Consider the following 18,895-nt stretch of genomic DNA (forward strand, 5'->3'; position numbering starts at 1 on the left):
ATAGGCTAGTATTTCTGATCATTATTCAGTGATCTTTTTGAATATTTGATACAAAGCTCTCAGGGGAAAAAAAACAGGATGGACTTCAGCTGCAATTTCCCTCCAACAGTTCAATACTCTGCTGGCAGTCATGATCTTGGCCTGCTAATGAAGAACAAGGCACTTTGGTAAAATAGTGCCTGTGAGGCACTGAAACAATCTATTCAAATGTGCAGGAGAAACTTATTGGGAGGGCAAGAAAGAAAATGTTTAATGGTATATTTGCCCTTTAAAATACAATAGCCACAGTGGCTAAAACACATACTGTAAGTACAGGTTTCACTGAGCCAACAGTAGCTCAACTAGATTACTTGAATCAAGCTTGTTTCAACACAACACCATGAATATAAATTCATTGTAGTCATTTGTGCATTGAACAAAAGTAATGCAAGGCTGGAAGAGCCAGCTTAATAATTTACATGGTTTTGCTCCTCGACTGTTGAACTGATTTGAGGAGGAGGTTGGCTCTTACTGTTGATTAATTTCTGCTCTCAATGTCAGATTGTTTTTAAAGCTCACAAATTACATTACTTGGCTCTGCACTTATCCAATCATTTCGAACAGTAGAACATTCTTTGCTTAGCAGCTATTAAGGTTTGTCCGAGCATTAGCAAAATCCTCTTGAAAACAACAATAATTTGCATTTATATAGTGGTCCCGACCCAATGAAATGTCTCAAGGCACCTAACAGGGTGATTATTAAATGAAGCACCAAACAATCTGCTGGAAGGACTCAGCGGGTCGAGCAGCATCTGTGAGAGGAAAGGAATTGTTGACGTTTTAGGTCAAAACTCTGCATCAGGACTCGACCAGAAACTTATTAAAACCCGGATTATTAAATGAAAGTCACCAGGCCACAAAGAGATATCAGGAAAGATAAAGACTAGGACAAAGAGGTAGATTTTAAGAAGAATCTTAAAGGAGAGCAAGATGGAATCAGAGAATATTAGGAGAGGTAAAGCAAGTACTGCTTATGGAGGAAACCTAACACCATGTGCACTGTTACCCAGAGAAATCCAGAAGTCACTAATTCCCTGCTCTCGTTAAGGATGTGCTTCTGAGTCTTCTGAATATTCAGCAGGAATTGGTTAATTGTGAAGAACATACTGTTATTTAGAGAAACCTGAAAATATTCAAGAAGAGAAAACTTTCAAAAAATTACTTACTGATCCGTAATTTCGATTTAACAACCCATTTGGCCTGAAAGCTAATTTTCTAGATGTGGAGCCCAATTCTCTCAATGATTTGAAAATCAAAATATTTGAAAAGAATTTGACAGTTTATAATACTTTAAGCTTCTTGATGATCTTGTACATTTTAAGCTCTGCCAAATGTTTAAATGTGTCAGTTAAGGTCCGCTCAGTTTCTCTAAGAACTGTCACATTATGGTCTCACCCTATCAGAAACACTCCCTTTATTCCACCCATCCTTCTCCCCCACCTCATCTGCTACCTAAAGCTAACTTAGTATTTTCTCTCTTTCTCAGTTCTGATGAAGGGTCTCAAACCTGAAACATTAACCATTTCTCTTTCCACAGATGCTGCCTGACCAGCTGAGTGTTTCTAGCTTTTTTGTTTTTATTTCAGATTTCCAGCATCTGCAGTTTTTTTGATGTCCATTTATGGACTATTATACAAGATCACCGACCAGAGTTATTTTTCTTTTCACGATTGTTGTTCAACTAACTCTTCTCTGTTTTTATTTCAAATTTCAACCAGACACAGTTTGCAGCTGTTTTTATTCATTTAATGATGTTACTGCCCAGACTAGCTCATTATTCCAAATATATCTTCCAAAGATTTTATTAAAGCCCTCCATTTAACAACAAAATTGAATTTCGCTAGCTTGTTACATTGGATATTTTGCGAAGAGTCGACTCCAGTTTACTGAAAACAACTGAACACTTCTGCCTGCCAAATGTGTAGCATAGTGCCAAAAACAACAGAGTTCTGAGCATTTCACCTAACCTCCCACTGAGTGGTCAAAATGTCAGGCAACTGAGGGAGTTAGCAGTTTATTGGTCTGGTCGAATTAAGATAAAAAAAATATTAACTACAGAAAAAATAGTTCCTTCAAGGCTTTGGTGGATAAATATATATTGCACTAACAAAGGATCAAGATTCAAACCCTGGTCATTGCTGAGCTTGTTAGTTCTATGTTCACATGGGGCACTGTAATTGGCTTCATCAGCCCGTGACAAAGAAAGGGATTTACAAAACACAGCAGAAGAATCTTGTTTCCAGTTGCTGCACACTATCACCGTTCCTTAAGTGCATAGATAAATACTACCATTTATCATAACTAGATAGTACCATTCCTTAAATGCTAAACCTAGTGACATTTAAGCATAAAGAATAATTGCCTGTAAAAAGGGGGCTGCGGTTCCCTACCACAATGCAGCTGAGGCTTTGGAATAAGAGCAGAGGTAAAGGGGAAAATTAGAAAAGGAAGCATTTGAAGAATACTACACTTTCAATTCTGCACAGTCTTTTTGAGTTCAGTCCAGACTAGATGAAAGTACATTGCACTGTTTGATGCAAGCATCCCAATTAAAGTGAAATGGTGCTAGGTTTAGCAAGCTGCGCTATTAACCAAAATAACCGTACACCATTTGCCATTAATTACAAATCATAGTTGAGAAACAGCTGATGTGACATTTTACACTGATGCAATTTGTGGGGGATGGGGACTGCATAGCTTTACCTTTCTCTTCCCTAAAACTAAACCTCTATCATAAGTCTCCAAGACATTTTTGAAATATCATTGTAGGTATAATATTTAAATGATTTGATGTTATATAATTGAGTTGGATAACTCTAAGCTGCAAAGTGGACAAACACAATAAAATGTCAATAATGAAGTGACCTTACTTTTGTGCAGTTTAAGAATTGTGTACGACATTGCTGTAAGAATCCGGTCTCCTTCTAACATGTAGATATCCCACAGCCTCAATGTTAGAGTGAAGGGAGTCTGTGACAAGGTAAATCAAAAACATTAGCTATATAAATATGCCTGGAAATGGTTTAAGTTTTAAATAACATTTCTATAAATTTATTAGTGTTTTAAAAGTTATTTCCCGTGAGTTCAAGAATGTGCATTACTAATGTGGATTAGGAATTGGCTATGGATTAGGAATTGGCTTGCATGTAGAAAGCAGAGGGTTGTGGTGAAAGGAGTGCCCTCGGATTGGAAGGCAGTGACTAGTGGTGTCCCACAGGGATCGGTTCTGGGACCTCTACTTTTTGTGATATTTATAGATGACTTAGATGAGGGGGTGGAGGGCCGGGTTAGTAAGTTTGCGGACGACACTAAGATAGGCGGTGTTGTGGATAGTGTGGAGGGCTGTCGGAGCTTACAGAGGGATATTGATGGGATGCAGAGCTGGGCTGACAAGTGGCAGATGGAGTTCAATCTGGAGAAGTGTGAGGTGGTACACTTTGGAAGGACAAATTCCAGGGCAGAGTACTGGGTGAATGCCAAGGTACTTGGCAGTGTGGAGGAGCAGAGGGATCTGGGGGCTCATATTCACAGTTCATTGAAAGTTGCCTCACAGGTGGAAAGAGCAGTTAAGAAGGCCAATGGGATGTTGGCTTTCATAAATCGCGGGATTGAGTTTGAGAGCCGCGAGGTGATGATGCAGCTTTACAAAACTCTAGTTAGGCCACACTTAGAGTACTGTGTTCAGTTCTGGTCGCCTCATTATAGGAAGGATGTGGAGGTGTTGGAGAGGGTGCAGAGGAGATTTACCAGGATGCTGCCTGGATTAGAGAGTACTGAATATGAGTAGAGGCTTAAGGTGCTAGGGCTTTATTCACTGGAAAGGAGGAGGATGAGAGGAGATATGATAGAGGTATATAAAATACTGAGAGGAAATTCCCAGGGCACCAATGCTCAAGACGAGAGGTCATGGCTTTAAGGTTATGGGTGGGAGGTTCAGGGGAGATGTCAGGGTGAGGTTTTTCACCCAGAGAGTGGTTGGTGCATGGAATGCACTGCCTGGGGTGGTGGTGGAGGCAGATACATTGAACAAGTTCAAGAGCTTGTTGGATAGGCATATGGAGGAGTGTGGGATGGGGGGATATGCCGGAGGAAGGGGTTAGGTAGTGTGAGGGTGGTTTGATGGACGGCACAACATGGTGGGCCGAAGGGCCTGTTTTGTGCTGTATGGTTCTATGGTTTTCACCTGCAACAATAGATAAAACGTACCATGATTCTATATATCAAGTAAGTAAATGCAAGTAAAAGGAAATTCATTAAAAATATCTGTAATAACAGAGAAGGAATAATAGAAGTAGTTACAATCAATGCAGATCCTATGACTTTTTTTTCTGCAGAAGAAATATTGATCAACCCAATAAGGCATGGGGAAACTGCATGTCAGGTAGACCATGTGCCCATTCAAACCAATGAAAGGCAAGTGGTCTATTTTACATTCAGTATAATGACCCCTGTAAACATGTATAATCAGAGAAAGCAAATTGGCAGCATATATTCATCAAGCACACCTACTGACTGGTGGAGAAAACCAACTTTGCTGCCCTGATCAAAGTTAGAGACAAGCATTAAAGAAAATTTAAGGACGAAGTTCATTCTGATCACTGGAATTCATCCTTGCTGTAACAATATTTTCATCATAGAATACAGCTGTATTGGGAAATTTTCATTTCTACTATCATATTTTTCATAATGTTACCCTTGAGCAAAGAAGCGTTATTGATTTTTTTTAGCATTATGATTCTCTGATCCTACTTATTCACTTAGAAGATGTATGATGGGAATAAATTTCTACAATTTTCAATGGTTTAACACAGTTCATATGCTTGGAAGAGTTCTTGCCTTTAACTCCATAGCTTCTTGTCTGAACAGTTGGAGTTTTAACATTACATTGATCCACATTAAACTTGGAATAAATGTTTGATGTCTTTGTATTTTCTCTACATTCTACATATAACTCTGGTGTGATAATCAAAATTGAACACAGGAATAGAACTGGCAGATAATTGAGATACCGTAAAACCTTAATTAACTTTCAAGACTAGGAAAGCTCGCATTCAAATTTTAACCGTTTCGTAATATTAGGCAGGACTTTAGCAGCAAGCAGATTACTACTGCAAATTCTTCAACTATCCTTCTGCCAAATTAATTCCAATACTGCAAAGTTACAAGACTTATTTCTATCCAATATTCAATATGTGACTTTTATGTTTTAAGTTCGCAGGGAAGACAGAAAAATTTCACGTACAAAATTACTGACCCTTCAGTCATCTGCTGTGTTTCTCAGAAGTGGAGAGCAATTTTATGAAATTATGGATAGAATTAGGGGGAAGTAAAAGTCACCATTGGGATAAATTTATTTTTCAGCTAATTGATGTAAATGAGAATTCACTGACTTGCCTTAGCATACCACCTTTTTAAATTTGATTAATTAATAATTTCAGACGTACACCATTCTTTTACATTCAACTTGTTTTTTCATGAAAGAAGCAGTGTACCGTATCATATCTGGTCATGACCAATGGGACAAGGTCATGACCAAATCTAATCATGTTTACACATTTCAGATGGTGTTGGGTTCCATGAAAACTCCCCTATAAATTAGAAACTAATGTGCATAAATGAACAATTTAGTCTAAAGAAAACATTTCTTCTTTGAGTCCTGTGTCCATAGATGATTTGAGCGAACTGGCTTACAGAGGTCAGTCGGCAAACAGTAGCACACTGCATGACACTTGCATAGAACAGAGAACATTACAGCACAGTACAGGCCCTTCAGCCCACAATGTCGTGCTGACCTTCTAGTCTACTCTGTCTTCAATCTAACCATTCCCTCCCACATACCCTCCCATTTTTCTATCATCCATGTGCCTATCTAAGAGTCTCTTAAATGTCCCTAATGTATCTGCCTCTACTAGCGCCCCTGGCAGCACGTTCCACGCACCCACAACCATCTGTGTAAAAAAGATGAGGTGACTTGATAAAGGTCTACAAGATGATAAGAGGCATAGATCGAGTGGACAGCCAGAGAGTTACCTCTGATATCCCCCTGTACTTTCCTCCGATCACCTTAAAATTATATCCCCTCGTGTTAGCCATTTCTACCCTGGGAAAAAGTCTCTGGCTGTCCACTCAGTCTATGCCTCTTATCAGTTTGTACACCTCTATCAAGTCACCTCTCATCTTCCTTTGCTCCAAAAAGTCCTGGCTCACTCAACCTATCCTCATAAGACTTGCTCTCCAATCCAGGTAGCACCCTGGCAAATCTCCTCTGCACCCTTTCTAAAGCTTCCACATCCTTCCTATAGTGAAGCGACCAGAACTGAACACAATATTCTAAGTGTGATCTAACCAGGGTTTTATAGAGCTGCAACATTACCTCGCGGCTCTTGAACTCAATCCCCCGACTAATGAAGGCCAACATGCCATACGCCTTCTTAACAACCCTATCAACTTGTGCAACAGCTTTGAGGGATCAATGGACTTGGATCCCAAGATCCCTCTGTTCCTCCACATTGCTAAGAATCCTGCCATTAACCGTGCATTCTGCCTTCAAATTCGACTTTCCAAAGTGAATTCCTTCACACTTTTCTGGTTGAACTCCATGTGCCACTTCTCAGCCCAGCTTTGCATCCTATCAATGTCCCGTTGTAACCCTCGATAATCTTCTACACTATCCACAACACCACTGACCTTCGTGTCATCAGAAAACTTACAAACCTACCCTTCCAGCTCCTCATCCAAGTCATTTATAAAAATCACAAAGAGCAGGGGTCACAGAACAGATCCCTGCAGAATACCACTGGTCACCAACCTCTAGGCAGAATACATTCCATCTACAACCACCCTCTGCCTTCTATGGGCAAGCCGATTCCAAATCCACACAGGCAAGTTTCTCAGGATCCCATGCCTCCTGACCTTCTGAATGAGCCTATCATGGGGAACCTTATCAAATGCCTTACTAAAGTCTATATGCACCACATCCATGGCTCTACCCTCATCAATGTGTTTTGTCACATCCTCATGAGGCATGACCTGCACCTCACAAAGCCATGCTGACTATCCCTAATCAGACTATGGTTCTCCAAATGCTCATAACTCCTGTCCCTAAGAATCTTTTCCAATAATTTGCCCACCACTGAAGTAAGACTCACTAGTCGATAATTCCCAGGGTTATCCCTACTCCCTTTCTTGAACAAAGGAATAACCCTGCACCAATTTCTCAGCCACACACTCATCTGCCAAAGCAATCTATTCTTGGTCATATCTGCTACCTGGTCATAAGATTCTTATCGTTAATCAATCCAACTAAAATTGGTCATGTAATCTTTTTTTAAGATTTCTATTCAAGCATGACAAACCTGCAAGATTTGTTGGAAACATGAGTTACCTTTCACAATTTCACTTCAATTTGGACGTTTCTGATTCTTCATCTTTAAGGTCTTCACTATTTTACCCACCAATCCACAGGATCCTGAGTCACAAACTTTTCCAATGTCTACGATATTCAATGATTTCTGCCAGAATTCTTGGAGTTTCCTCCCTTGGTTCCTAAGGACTCTTGGGTGCAATTCATCCAACCACAAGTTATTCAGCATCCACTCAAGATACAAATAATATGTGCCTCTGCAAATTTCTGAATTTATGCTTCAAACCAAATTGTGTTATCCATTTACTTCTTCATAAAAATGGAGGTAAAAAATTTCCTCCAGCCAGTTGTTAAAATTTTATTGTCTTAAGTCTTTTACAGGCATGCTAATGGAATTTTTTTTACATAATCCTGGTACACATCATGCTGATCTGGTACTTGAATTTTTTTTTAACATTGTAGCAGTTTATGGATGTCTAACAACTGGAAAAAATGTATAGCTTGACCTCAAATAAAGTCAATTACTGGTTAGAATGCACAGTTTGCACTGCCCTCAGCATCAGTTTCAGTTTACTACTTTAGTAGGGAAAAGCAAGGAATATAGTTCTGGAAGTCAAGTAGAAACCCAGGATAAACTTGTGATGAATGAAACCCAAAACAAAATCATAAGCCCTCATAATACATTAAGTTATCTCAAAATTGAAAAAAGATGCTGATCAAGACCTAGTTTTGCATTGCCTCTCCTAAATATTCTCACAATTTAAAATAGCACAGACTTTTTTTTGGGAGTAGTGTGAACAAGTTTCTATCTTGTCTTTTTTTCTATATGTAGCAGTTGTAGGAGGCAGAAATAATACATTAACTAATATTAGCAACTGAAAACCATAATGAGAGTAACCATAACAAGTTGATTGATCTCAAAATTAACATTTCCTATTGCTGCCATCGAGATCAATGAAGAAATCTGAATATATATATATTGCTCGATGACTGTGGATCAACAAGTCATGCATCAAAGAACAAGATCATTCAAATGAAAGAATTTCACAGGCAGAAGAACCACTGTAAAAATACAGCATTAGTGTTCTTTGTTGAATTTTGAAATCAAAAATTAACGTTGAAGTCCAAACCTAACATTAAATTAGGTTGAAGTCCAAATCTAAACTTTTACTTCAGGCACTTTTGTTTTAATTCATTCAAGAAATGTGGACATAGATGGTGGACAATGCCAGCATTAATTGTACATTTCTAATTGCTCCATAACAGAGGAGATAGTTAAGAGTCAACCTCATTCATGGACTGGGGCCATCTACTGGTCAGGCCAATTAAGGACAGCAAATTTTCTTCCCAAGAAAACTTTAGTGAACCAGACTAGCTTTTAAGGTAAGTATATAGTTTTATGACTGCTGCTCCTGAAACTGGCTTTTTTAAAAAAAACATTCCAGTTTTTCTTCAAACTCATGTCGCTGGATCAATAGTCCAGAATTCTGGATGCTAATCCAATAATATAATCACACAACAGTACCCATACTCTTGTAACAGTAACATAATTAATGTCTCTAACTCCACTAAAGCATGAACGAAATATGAATTTTAATTAGTAGCTAACTGAGACAGTGTCAGACATAATACCATAAGTATGAACAGGAGTAAGCTAATTAGGCCCTCAAACACACCTATTCAAAAGGATCAAAGCTGATCCGATATTCCTCAAGCTCACTTTTGTGCCCTTTTCACTTTACCCGTGATACCCTTATTCATTAAAAATTTATCTATCTCAGCCTTAAATATACACATGGACACAGTTCTCCAAGGCAAAGAGTTCCATCAGAACATAAGAAATAGGAGCAGCAGTAGGCCATCTGACCCATTGAGCCTGCTCCGCCATTCAATAAGATCATGGCTGATCTGGCCGTGGACTCAGCTCCACCAACCAGCCTCTTCCCCATAACCCTCAATTCCTCTACTATGCAAAAATCTATCTAACTGTGTCTTAAATATATTTAACGAGGTAGCCTCCACTGCTTCCCTGGGCAGAGAATTCCACAGATTCACTACTCTCTGGGAAAAGCAATTTCTCCTCATCTCCATCCTAAACCCTACTCCCCCGAATCATGAGGTTACGTTCCCTAGTTCTAGACTCACCTACCAGTGGAAGCAACTTTCCTGCCTCTATCTTATCTATCCCTTTCATAATTTTATGTTTCTATAAGATCCCTTCTCATTCTTCTGAATATAGTCCCAGGCGACTTAATCCCTCCTCATAGGCTAAACCCCTCATCTCCAGAATCAACCCGGTTAACCTCCTCTGCACCGCCTCCAAAGCCAGTATATCTTTCCTCAAGCAAGGACACCAGAACTGCACACAGTACTCCAGGTGTGGCCTCACCAGTACCCTGTACAATTGCAGCATAACCTCCCTGCTCTTAAAATCAATCCCTATAGCAATGAAGGCCAACATTCCATTTGCCTTCTTGTTAACCTGTTGCACCTACAAACCAACCTTTTGTGATTCATGCACAAGCACTCCCAAGTCCCTCTGCACAATAAAATGCTGCAGTCTTTCACCATTTAAATAATAATCTGATCTATTTTTTCCTTCCAAAGTGGATGACCTCGCATTTATTAACATTGTACTCCATCTGCCAGACCCTTGCCCACTCACTTAACCTATCTATATCTCTCTGCAAACTCTCAGCATCCTCCACACAATTTGCTTTTCCACTCAATTTAGTGTTTTTAGCAAACTTAGATACACTACACTCAGTCCCCTCTTCCAAATCGTTTGTGTATCGTGAACAGTTGCGGGCCCAGCACTGACACCTGTGGCACTTCGCTCTCCACTGATAGCCAACCAGAGAAGCACACATTTATCCCAACTCTCCGCCTTCTACTGGTTAACCAATCCTCTATCCATGCCAATACATTACCCCCAAGTTCATGTGTCCTTATCTTATATTCCAAAGACTCAACCCTCAAAGATATTCTTCCTCATCTCAGCCTTAAATAGCTTAATACTGCTAAGATAGAGACAAGTAGTTTATTTCTATCTACGTAACCAAGGTTTTTCTTTTTCTTTCATGCACACATGAAGTCACAAGAATGCCTTGGTCATTCTTTTGAAGGTTCTGACAATATGCCCATTATAATCATATATTCAGAAAACCTGAATACAGATGCAAGCAAATGCAAAGGAAAATGCTAGTAATGCCCAGATCCCAGAAATAAAAATAAACATTTGAAATTTCAGACCTGCGCTATTATCTGCAAAGTGCTACTCAGCTCAACAACACATTCCCTGCGCCCGAGCAATGGTAATGTTAATTTACAATAAGGGAAATTTGCAAGCCAAACCTTGGGGTAAATCTTATTCTGAGTTTGCCCTGTGACAGAGAGCCGAAAGTATTCATCAGTTAACAAAAGAATATTGATGAGATAATCAGGTATAGATGTTTAGATTATGAATGCACACTCAGTGAATCTCCTGTGCATTTTGAATCCCACTACGCCTCACTCCCTCCAAAAGGGATTGTTAGCACATTTATAATAAACATTTAAAAAGATAGATAATTTTGCAGGATGAATGTGATTCTATTCAGTAAGCCAAAAAAGTAATGATATCAGTGCCAGCATATCAATTAATTAAACTATGCAGAGGGCAGTGATGTTTTATATTACAGCATACTTCAAGTTGAAAGAGGGGCAAGTGGTGGGTGGGGAAGTCAATGCAGCTCAACATGGCAACAATGCCAGAGATACAAGTATAATGAACTCATTCAGACACAAACCTTGCTGTTCAAACAAGACACAACAGCATTATTTGAAATACTGGTCAACATGCAAATAGTTATAAGTCATGATTAGGGACGTTCTTCTACATCAGGCAGTACAAGACACAGCATTCTTAAACTGCAAAGGAACGCTTCTATGCAAAAAGAAAATCATGTGTTTAGACCGAATAGTTTTGACATTTTAAGTGAAAAGTCCATAATCTGCAGAATTAGGATAAAAAGCACATGCCTATCCTGATACTTTAACTTCATTTGTGCTGAAATATTTTTAAGTATTATATTTAACCATGGTTATAGATCACCGGTTTAGTAGGGCATTTTACTTGGTAGTGGGAATGCATTAAAAATACAAAAACATGACTGTAAACTTTTAAGAATCATAGATTTAAGTAATTGTCAAATTCACTTTGGAATTATATTGATGCAAGTCTAGACTTTTCTGGTGCTTTTAACAGTCCACATGGTTTTATTTGCACACACCTGATTTGCATGCACAATCAAGGGTTTTAAAATCATTACTAAACTTAGATCAATAATATCCTGGTACAACTATTGTCTATTATACTTTTGGTACTTTTCTGAAAAAAATCAAGCCATTATTAGCAGCTTTTGCAGAATATTCCAGATAATAACCCTTCTCTCTGCTCTTCCTTCAATTTAAGATTATATTTTCCTTAACATTACTTTTTTTTGGATTACCTTGTTCCATTGTTTTTCTCATCACATGTACAATTGCTTTGCCCATGTTTTCTTTGTAATTAACTTAAAATAGACTTTGATTTACTTGTGTTCATTATTACCATTAACTTTTCTTCATATATTCTCATTTGTGAAATCTTCAGTCTTTTCCTTGTTTTTCCTTACACCCTCACTACATTATTTGCTCTATGATAATTTACTAACCTTCAGAACCAAGACTATTTTCTCAAAGTGAAATCTTCAAAACAAGTTGAATTCTGCTACCTGAAACTGCAATCTGCAAGTATCTTCGTACTGGATCGAAGCCCCAGTCTAAGCTACCAGGATATGAAAAGAAGCCTGCAGGAAGCAATCAAATTGAAGCTGCAGAGCTGGATCTTCAAATTGAGTACCTAAGGTGCTATAGCACATAAAGGTTCCAGAGGACATGGAGAAAGAGTTGAGGCACAACATGCAAAAAATGAATGATTCTTGCCAGGTAATAACATATAGTGATTAAAATACCTTACAATTTTTACTTTTTAATTAAACAAAAAACTGACCAGGATTTCTACTCGACTGCTATCCATAAAGATCTGTTGGAAAACATGTGCAGCTTGATGTTGGATGACAAATGCTTGATTGTACCTTTCCTCATTTGCCACAGTTATGTAACTATTTGACAGTCACTGTTTAAGAACAAGGTACCAGAAGGTAGCCTGTGGTGTTGAAATGCATCTCAACAGATCATTGCTCTGAGGTATAGTGAAAACTAGAGTGCAGCCAGATTGAGCTAACAGGGAAAAATATCATGGGGTACAGTGCTAGAACAATTCATAGAGGCAGTCACCAAAGAAAAAGAAAAAATAGATAGGAAGTCTGATATGAGCAAACAAGAGAAAGTAAAGACATAAATAAAACATGGCAAAGGTTTCCACCAAAAAGCATAGCAAAATTAAAAACAGTAATTTCTGTATAAAAGCACGTTGGTGATGTAGAAAGACCAATTCCCTGTACCCCATGTACTGCTTTTGAAAGAAGGATCTATGATACACAGTGCAGTTAAATGATTGGTGTCTAACAATAATATTAGGATTGCTTTTAAAAGTCATTTTTTTCCTTCCCTTTGACTTGCAATCACAGGTAGTGTAGCTCTTGATTTACCCTGAGGCCATTATTCAACTTACTTGTTTGGACTGGTGGATCTAATGCGTAATTGAGGGATAAGAAATCAAGTTCCAATTCCCACACACACTTCCCATAGGGGAAAAGCATTAACATGCAAGAATGGTAATCCTGGACAATTACCCTGTTCTTTAACCAAAAAGTACTCCAACTGGTTTCAAACCTGGTGCTTAGAAAGAGTTAGTACAAGTCAATGCAATTTGCATAAAATAACAAGGGTGAGTTGTATTACAAAAATACAAAGTACTCTTTGAATTGAACATCATTTAAGTAGATACAGACCTGCAGATTTAGTTGATTTTCGAGTCAGCCATTGGTCATAAAATAGCGAGATTCCCAAATCCAAAATCCTGTAATCTATGTGCCAAACTACAATATAATCATGAAAAAAAATTCTTGTTTACTACAGTTTAAAAAATTGTTAAAACTTACTCGGTCCAGAAAACACTGAAAGAACCACTTCATTGTATACAAAGATGTAAAGACGTCCTGGGCATCCTGTATATAAAAAAAAAGAAAAAGCTTTTAATATTTAAAAGTCACTGATATTTAGAGACATTTAAAAACTATTAACATTGAAGTGTATAATTAATATTTTTTAAAATGGTAAGCAAAGTCATAATTAAAAACTTTAAACTAATGTGAAATAATTAAAGAATCTGCCTTCCCCTTGACTTTATACCCACAGCCTTACAACCTCTATGGATATCAATGGGATGTCAAATCCTGCCCAAGAATTGGAATATTATTATCACACGTACTGAGGTACAGAGAAAAACTTGTCTTGCATACCGTTCATACAGATCAATTCATTACACAGTACATTGAGGTAGTACAAGGTAAAACAACAACAGAATGCAGAATAAGGTGTAACAGCTACAGAGAAAGTGCAGTGCAGGTAGACAATAAGGTGCAAAGTCATAATGAGGTAGATTGTGAGGTCAAGAGTCCATCTTATCATACTAGGGACCCATTCAATAGTCTTATAACAGCGGGAGAGAAGCTGTCCTTGAGCCTGGTGGTATGTGCTTTTAGGCTTTTGCTTCTCCTGCCTGATGGGAGAGGGGAGAAGAGAGAATATCCGGGGTGGGTGGGGCCTTTGATTAATGCTGGCTGCTTTACCAAGACAGCGAGAAGTGTAGACAGAGTCCATGGAGCGGAGGCTGGTTTCTGTGATGTACTAAGCTGCATCTACAACTCTCTGCAGTTTCTTGTGGTCATGGGCAGCAGTTGCCACACCAAGCCGCAATGTGTCCAGATAGGATGCTTTCTCTGGTGCATTGATCAAAATGGGTGAGGGTCGACTGGGACATGCCAAATTTCTTTAGCCTCCTGAGGAAGTAGAGGCGCTGGTGAGCTTTCTTGGCCATGGCGTCTACGTGGTTGGACGAGGACAGGCTGCTGGTGATGTTCACTCCTAAGAATTTGAAGCTCTCAGCCCTCTTGACCTCAGCACCGTTGATGAAGACAGGAGCATGTGCACCGCCTCCCTTCCCGAAGTCAATGACCAGCTCTTTTGTTTTGCTGACATTGAGGGAAAGGTTGTTGTCATGACACCACGTCACTAAGCTCTCTATCTCCATCCTGTACTCCAAATCATTGTTATTTGAGATATGGCCCACTATGGTGGTATCATCTGCAAACTTGTAGATGGAGTTAGAGCAGAATCTGACCAACTAATCATGAGTGTATAGGGAGTAAAGGGCTGAGGACGCAGCCTTGTGGGGCACCAGCCTTGAGAATAATCGTGGCTGCCTTTCCTTACTGACTGCAGTCTATTGGTCAGGAAGTCAAGGATCCAGTTGCAAAGGGAGGTGTTGAGTCCCAGGTTTCGGAGTGGTGATGAGTTTGCTTGAAATTATAGTATTGAAGGCGGAGCTGTAGTCAATAAACAATAGTCTAACGCAGGTGTTTTTACTGTCCAGATACTCTAGAGATGAGTGTAGGGCCATGGAGATGGTGGCTGGCGTCCAGATACAACCTAGCACAGTATCCAAAAACCAGTTTCACAGTGAGAGAGCTGGGAACTTTGGCAAGATCGAGTCCACTGCTGGTATATCGAGTGAATGCGTGGGGGTCCCAGATTTGCTTCCACCTAATGTTTTTGGTCTATGCTAAAATCACCTGCAAGGCCAATATGATCCCCCAAAACATTTATAACTATTGTTTATCAACTGACTGCAGATACTTACCAAATGTTGTTTAAGCTTTGGCATGAACTTCTTCAAAATCCGGTCATGATGTTCTTGAAACCGTAAAAGTTTTGGGAAGCCAGGCACAAAGAATCCTAAAAGATAATTGATTTGCAAAAATAAACTCCATTCAGTATGTATTTAACTTACTGTGGTTGATATTCCATTGCTGCACACCTACCTGGTTCAGATCCTTTGCTGGCTGAGAGCTAACTACAGCATGAGGTAGTGCATGTGCTAACATGTTTGGTGATGTAATCAGATCACATTGGATGGTTAGAAGATAACCAACCCATGAAACTGTCGACAAAACATTTGGTAGATGGCTGTAAGGTTTTTGAAGGCCTTTGAAAATCCCTGACATTCAGAAGCATTCAAAATCTATTAATAATAAATAACTCAAGAATAATAATTAAACCACTGTTATGATATAGAATTGCCAAAATAATTAAAGAAAACATTCCTACCAATATAATTTATCTAAGATGCAAATTACCTTAGACACATTGTCTTGCAACTATAGAATCTCTACTGAAAAGACTGAGTGCACTGCTGCAGTGGATTCCAGCAGCAGAGTGTACAAATAGATTCACTGTCATTTTGAATTAAAATATGCATAGGCTAATATCTCCAATTTGCTTATACTTATGTGGATGAATGACGGTAGTTGGTCATTAACCTAATGAAACTTACTAGCTTGGCCCTATGTTTCCACTGGTCTGAGCTATTAACTTACAAAAGGTTGGCAGTCAAATCAAATGGTTTCTCGTGAACCACCTTACTTCACACTGGAAGTATTTCAGATGACTTTGGACACTTGAACTTCATTGTGCATGTGTGTGCATGCGTATTATCAATGTTGCCTTGATAATGCTAAAGCATGAACTAATTTATTAATCAACCAAAAGGAACCTCTTTGAATTGCCCATCAAACATTATGAAAATACTTCAAAAAAAACTGTTGGTCGTTGGAAACACAAATTTATACAACACTGCAAATTACTGTCTTAATTTCTTACTATCTTCTGGATTTGTATCATTCCTTCATGCACTATAATGTATCAAATGTACAAAAGTAACTTCTCATTAACTTAAGTCAAGTCTTCTATTTTCAATTCCACTATATTAACATAGTTTTAATTACAACAATGGCAAAATTAAAAGTTAGCATGTATAAATTTATGGTGAATAAATGATGCATGCAATGGTTTTAAGTTCTGTTAATTTATCCACGGATTCAAATTAAGTTTTATATGACAGGTGTGAACTCGCAGAAATGCACTATCCATCACCTGAAAGCTAAAGATCTTAGATTTGATCTTTAAATTGCACACCACACTGTTTTTGCTGGCTGCAAGTGTTCCTGTAGCCATTGTCAGAGTGCCTCAATCTGTTCATTTTGCCAACATTCTTCCTGAAGGACAACAATTGAAAATTTCCCCATTTATCAAGAATAAGTTAGTCAATAAAAAATTACATTACATAAACTATAACTGTTACATCATAATTTTATGAAGCAAAGTAGGAGGCATTGCTTTAGGTTTTCTGTAGGGACTCCTGCAGCATTTATAACCAAACCAAAGTTATTTGGTTTGTGTTGGTTTGAAAAACTGATGCTTGGAATTAATATCTTCAAAATCAAAACCAATTCTGTCAAATTTTCAGTTTCCTCTTGTGCCTAAAATCCAAAGGAAAAATTTCTGATTTGTCAGTATGGATTCTGGAAATCAAGTAATCTTGTTCAAAAACATATCAATTCATGTAAAAAAAATGAAATCTGAAATACTAGAGCACTGCAATAAATGAAGCCAACTTCTAAAAATCACTGACCTCACTTGTCATGTGTTTATACAAATACTTAACATTGCTAATTGTTAAATATTGATTGTAATCAGATTATTTTGAAGAAAGAAAAATTATGTTTTTGCAGCAATGTTAATTCTCGAAGCACCCTTCCTCAGCAGTCTCATCTCTCCCTATGCATAATGTCTGATAGTGACACTATTATGTCTGCTGAAAATACTTTGCACTTCACTCCTATTCACCACTGCCTGCTTTAGCTCGGTTTATGTCCAGGTGAGAATGTTGTAATTACTCCAGTCCTGAGGCTAATCTGACAACTGCACTAAATCTAAATTCAACCTCGTATTTCTTTTAGTCTCAAGCGACCCACGCCCACACTTACACTCATTCATCACTCACCTGCTGCTTAAACCATGTTAACGTAAAACGTGGCCCAATTTATTGTAACAGCATCAGAAAATTAATCCAGCCCACAATGCCTTCACATTCAGTTGTGCTCTTTGCTCACTCCCAGCCCACTTAATGGGTCCCTGGTTTCACTCATTCATGTGTTTCTATACATCCTGGATAAAGTAGCATCTACTGCCCTATTGTTATTTTTAATAATACTGTTCTAGTTCCAGTTCTTAAGCAACTTGGCTACTATTATGTTGTAGTCCCACAGATTTTAAATTCATAAAAAGGTCAAAATCAAGAAATATAAAAAAAAATTGATTGTTTTTTTGTCAAATAAATAATGGAGGCCTCAACAATAGAGGGGCTATAGTTTATATAAAATTGTCAAGAAAAAGTCCATGAGAAGGGAATGCCCTCTGAAAAGCAAAAAAGATACAAACATAAGAAACAGAAGCAGGACTAGTCCATTTACCCCTCATGCCTGCCCTGTCTTTCAATACCATGACTGTTCTTTTACTTCAAGACTGCTTTCCTGCACTATCCACATATTACTTGATCCCCTTAATAACTGAAAATCCATTCCAGTCTTCCTTGAATATATTGAGCAACTGAGCCTCCATGATCCTGTTCGCTACAGAATTCCAAAGATGCATTGTACCATGGATGAAGAAATTTCTTCTCATCTTAGTCCTGAATGTCTGAGACTGTGACTCCTGATTCCAGACACCTCAGGCAAGGAAACATCAGTATGTTTCACCTCCCATTCTCCAGTGGGGGTAGCAAAGTAAGAGCTACTTGGTAATGAGATTGCAATCCAAATAAAAGAAATTGCAGGGGGCAATTTGGCAGGTAGAGAAGATGATGTGTTGGAACCCAAGCACAAGAAAACTGGTTGAGAGAGAGGAACAATAGAATTGTAGCAAACAAGTTGAAGGGCCCTGCCAATTCTGGACAAGCAAAAAGCTGTAGTCATGATGTTCTAGTCAACCATCCCTTTACTGTCATGGAGTTCAGCTGATTACAAATGATATAAACTGGGTCAAAATTAATCCATTAGGTCATTCAATTGTCCCTCCACTGACAGTCAACAAGTTTTATGTTTGTTTAATGGAAATATCGGGAAAAATCTTACCATGCATGCTATGTTTTGGACCAGACAGTAGTCGAACAAGTGCCCAGAAGGCATCCTCCTCATTCAGATACATAAGAAGCAGTGCAGTGATCTGACTCATTCCCTGGCAATAACCTACTTCCTGCAATGCAACAAAATGAAAAACAATGAAGTTGCAATGTTATTAAGAAGCAAGTCATTCCTTTTAGGGAAATTAAGTTGGGTATATGATTCATAAAGTTTTGTATTAAAACTTGTTAATGGATATTATATAAACCTGAGGAAAAAAGGACAGATATGAAAGAACAATCACTGTCAAACTTCTTTACAAAACTAA

The 18,895-nt window shown here is 38.3% G+C and overlaps 1 protein-coding gene across 2 annotated transcripts in view; it reads right to left on the reverse strand.

Annotated features, from left to right (window-relative positions):
• usp6nl (USP6 N-terminal like) overlaps positions 1–18,895 on the reverse strand; it is a 168,580-nt gene that overhangs the window by 16,150 nt on the left and 133,535 nt on the right. For both annotated transcript variants that reach the window (XM_052033929.1, XM_052033928.1), the window contains 4 exons: positions 18,580–18,700; positions 15,249–15,343; positions 13,489–13,554; positions 2,910–3,009 (listed from right to left, as the gene is read on the reverse strand). In XM_052033929.1, coding sequence (XP_051889889.1) covers positions 2,910–3,009; positions 13,489–13,554; positions 15,249–15,343; positions 18,580–18,700 — 382 coding nt within the window. The remainder of the gene's footprint in view (positions 1–2,909; positions 3,010–13,488; positions 13,555–15,248; positions 15,344–18,579; positions 18,701–18,895) is intronic.

This window comes from Pristis pectinata, chromosome 19 (assembly GCF_009764475.1).
Source record: "Pristis pectinata isolate sPriPec2 chromosome 19, sPriPec2.1.pri, whole genome shotgun sequence".
In the NCBI taxonomy this organism is placed as follows: domain Eukaryota; kingdom Metazoa; phylum Chordata; class Chondrichthyes; order Rhinopristiformes; family Pristidae; genus Pristis; species Pristis pectinata.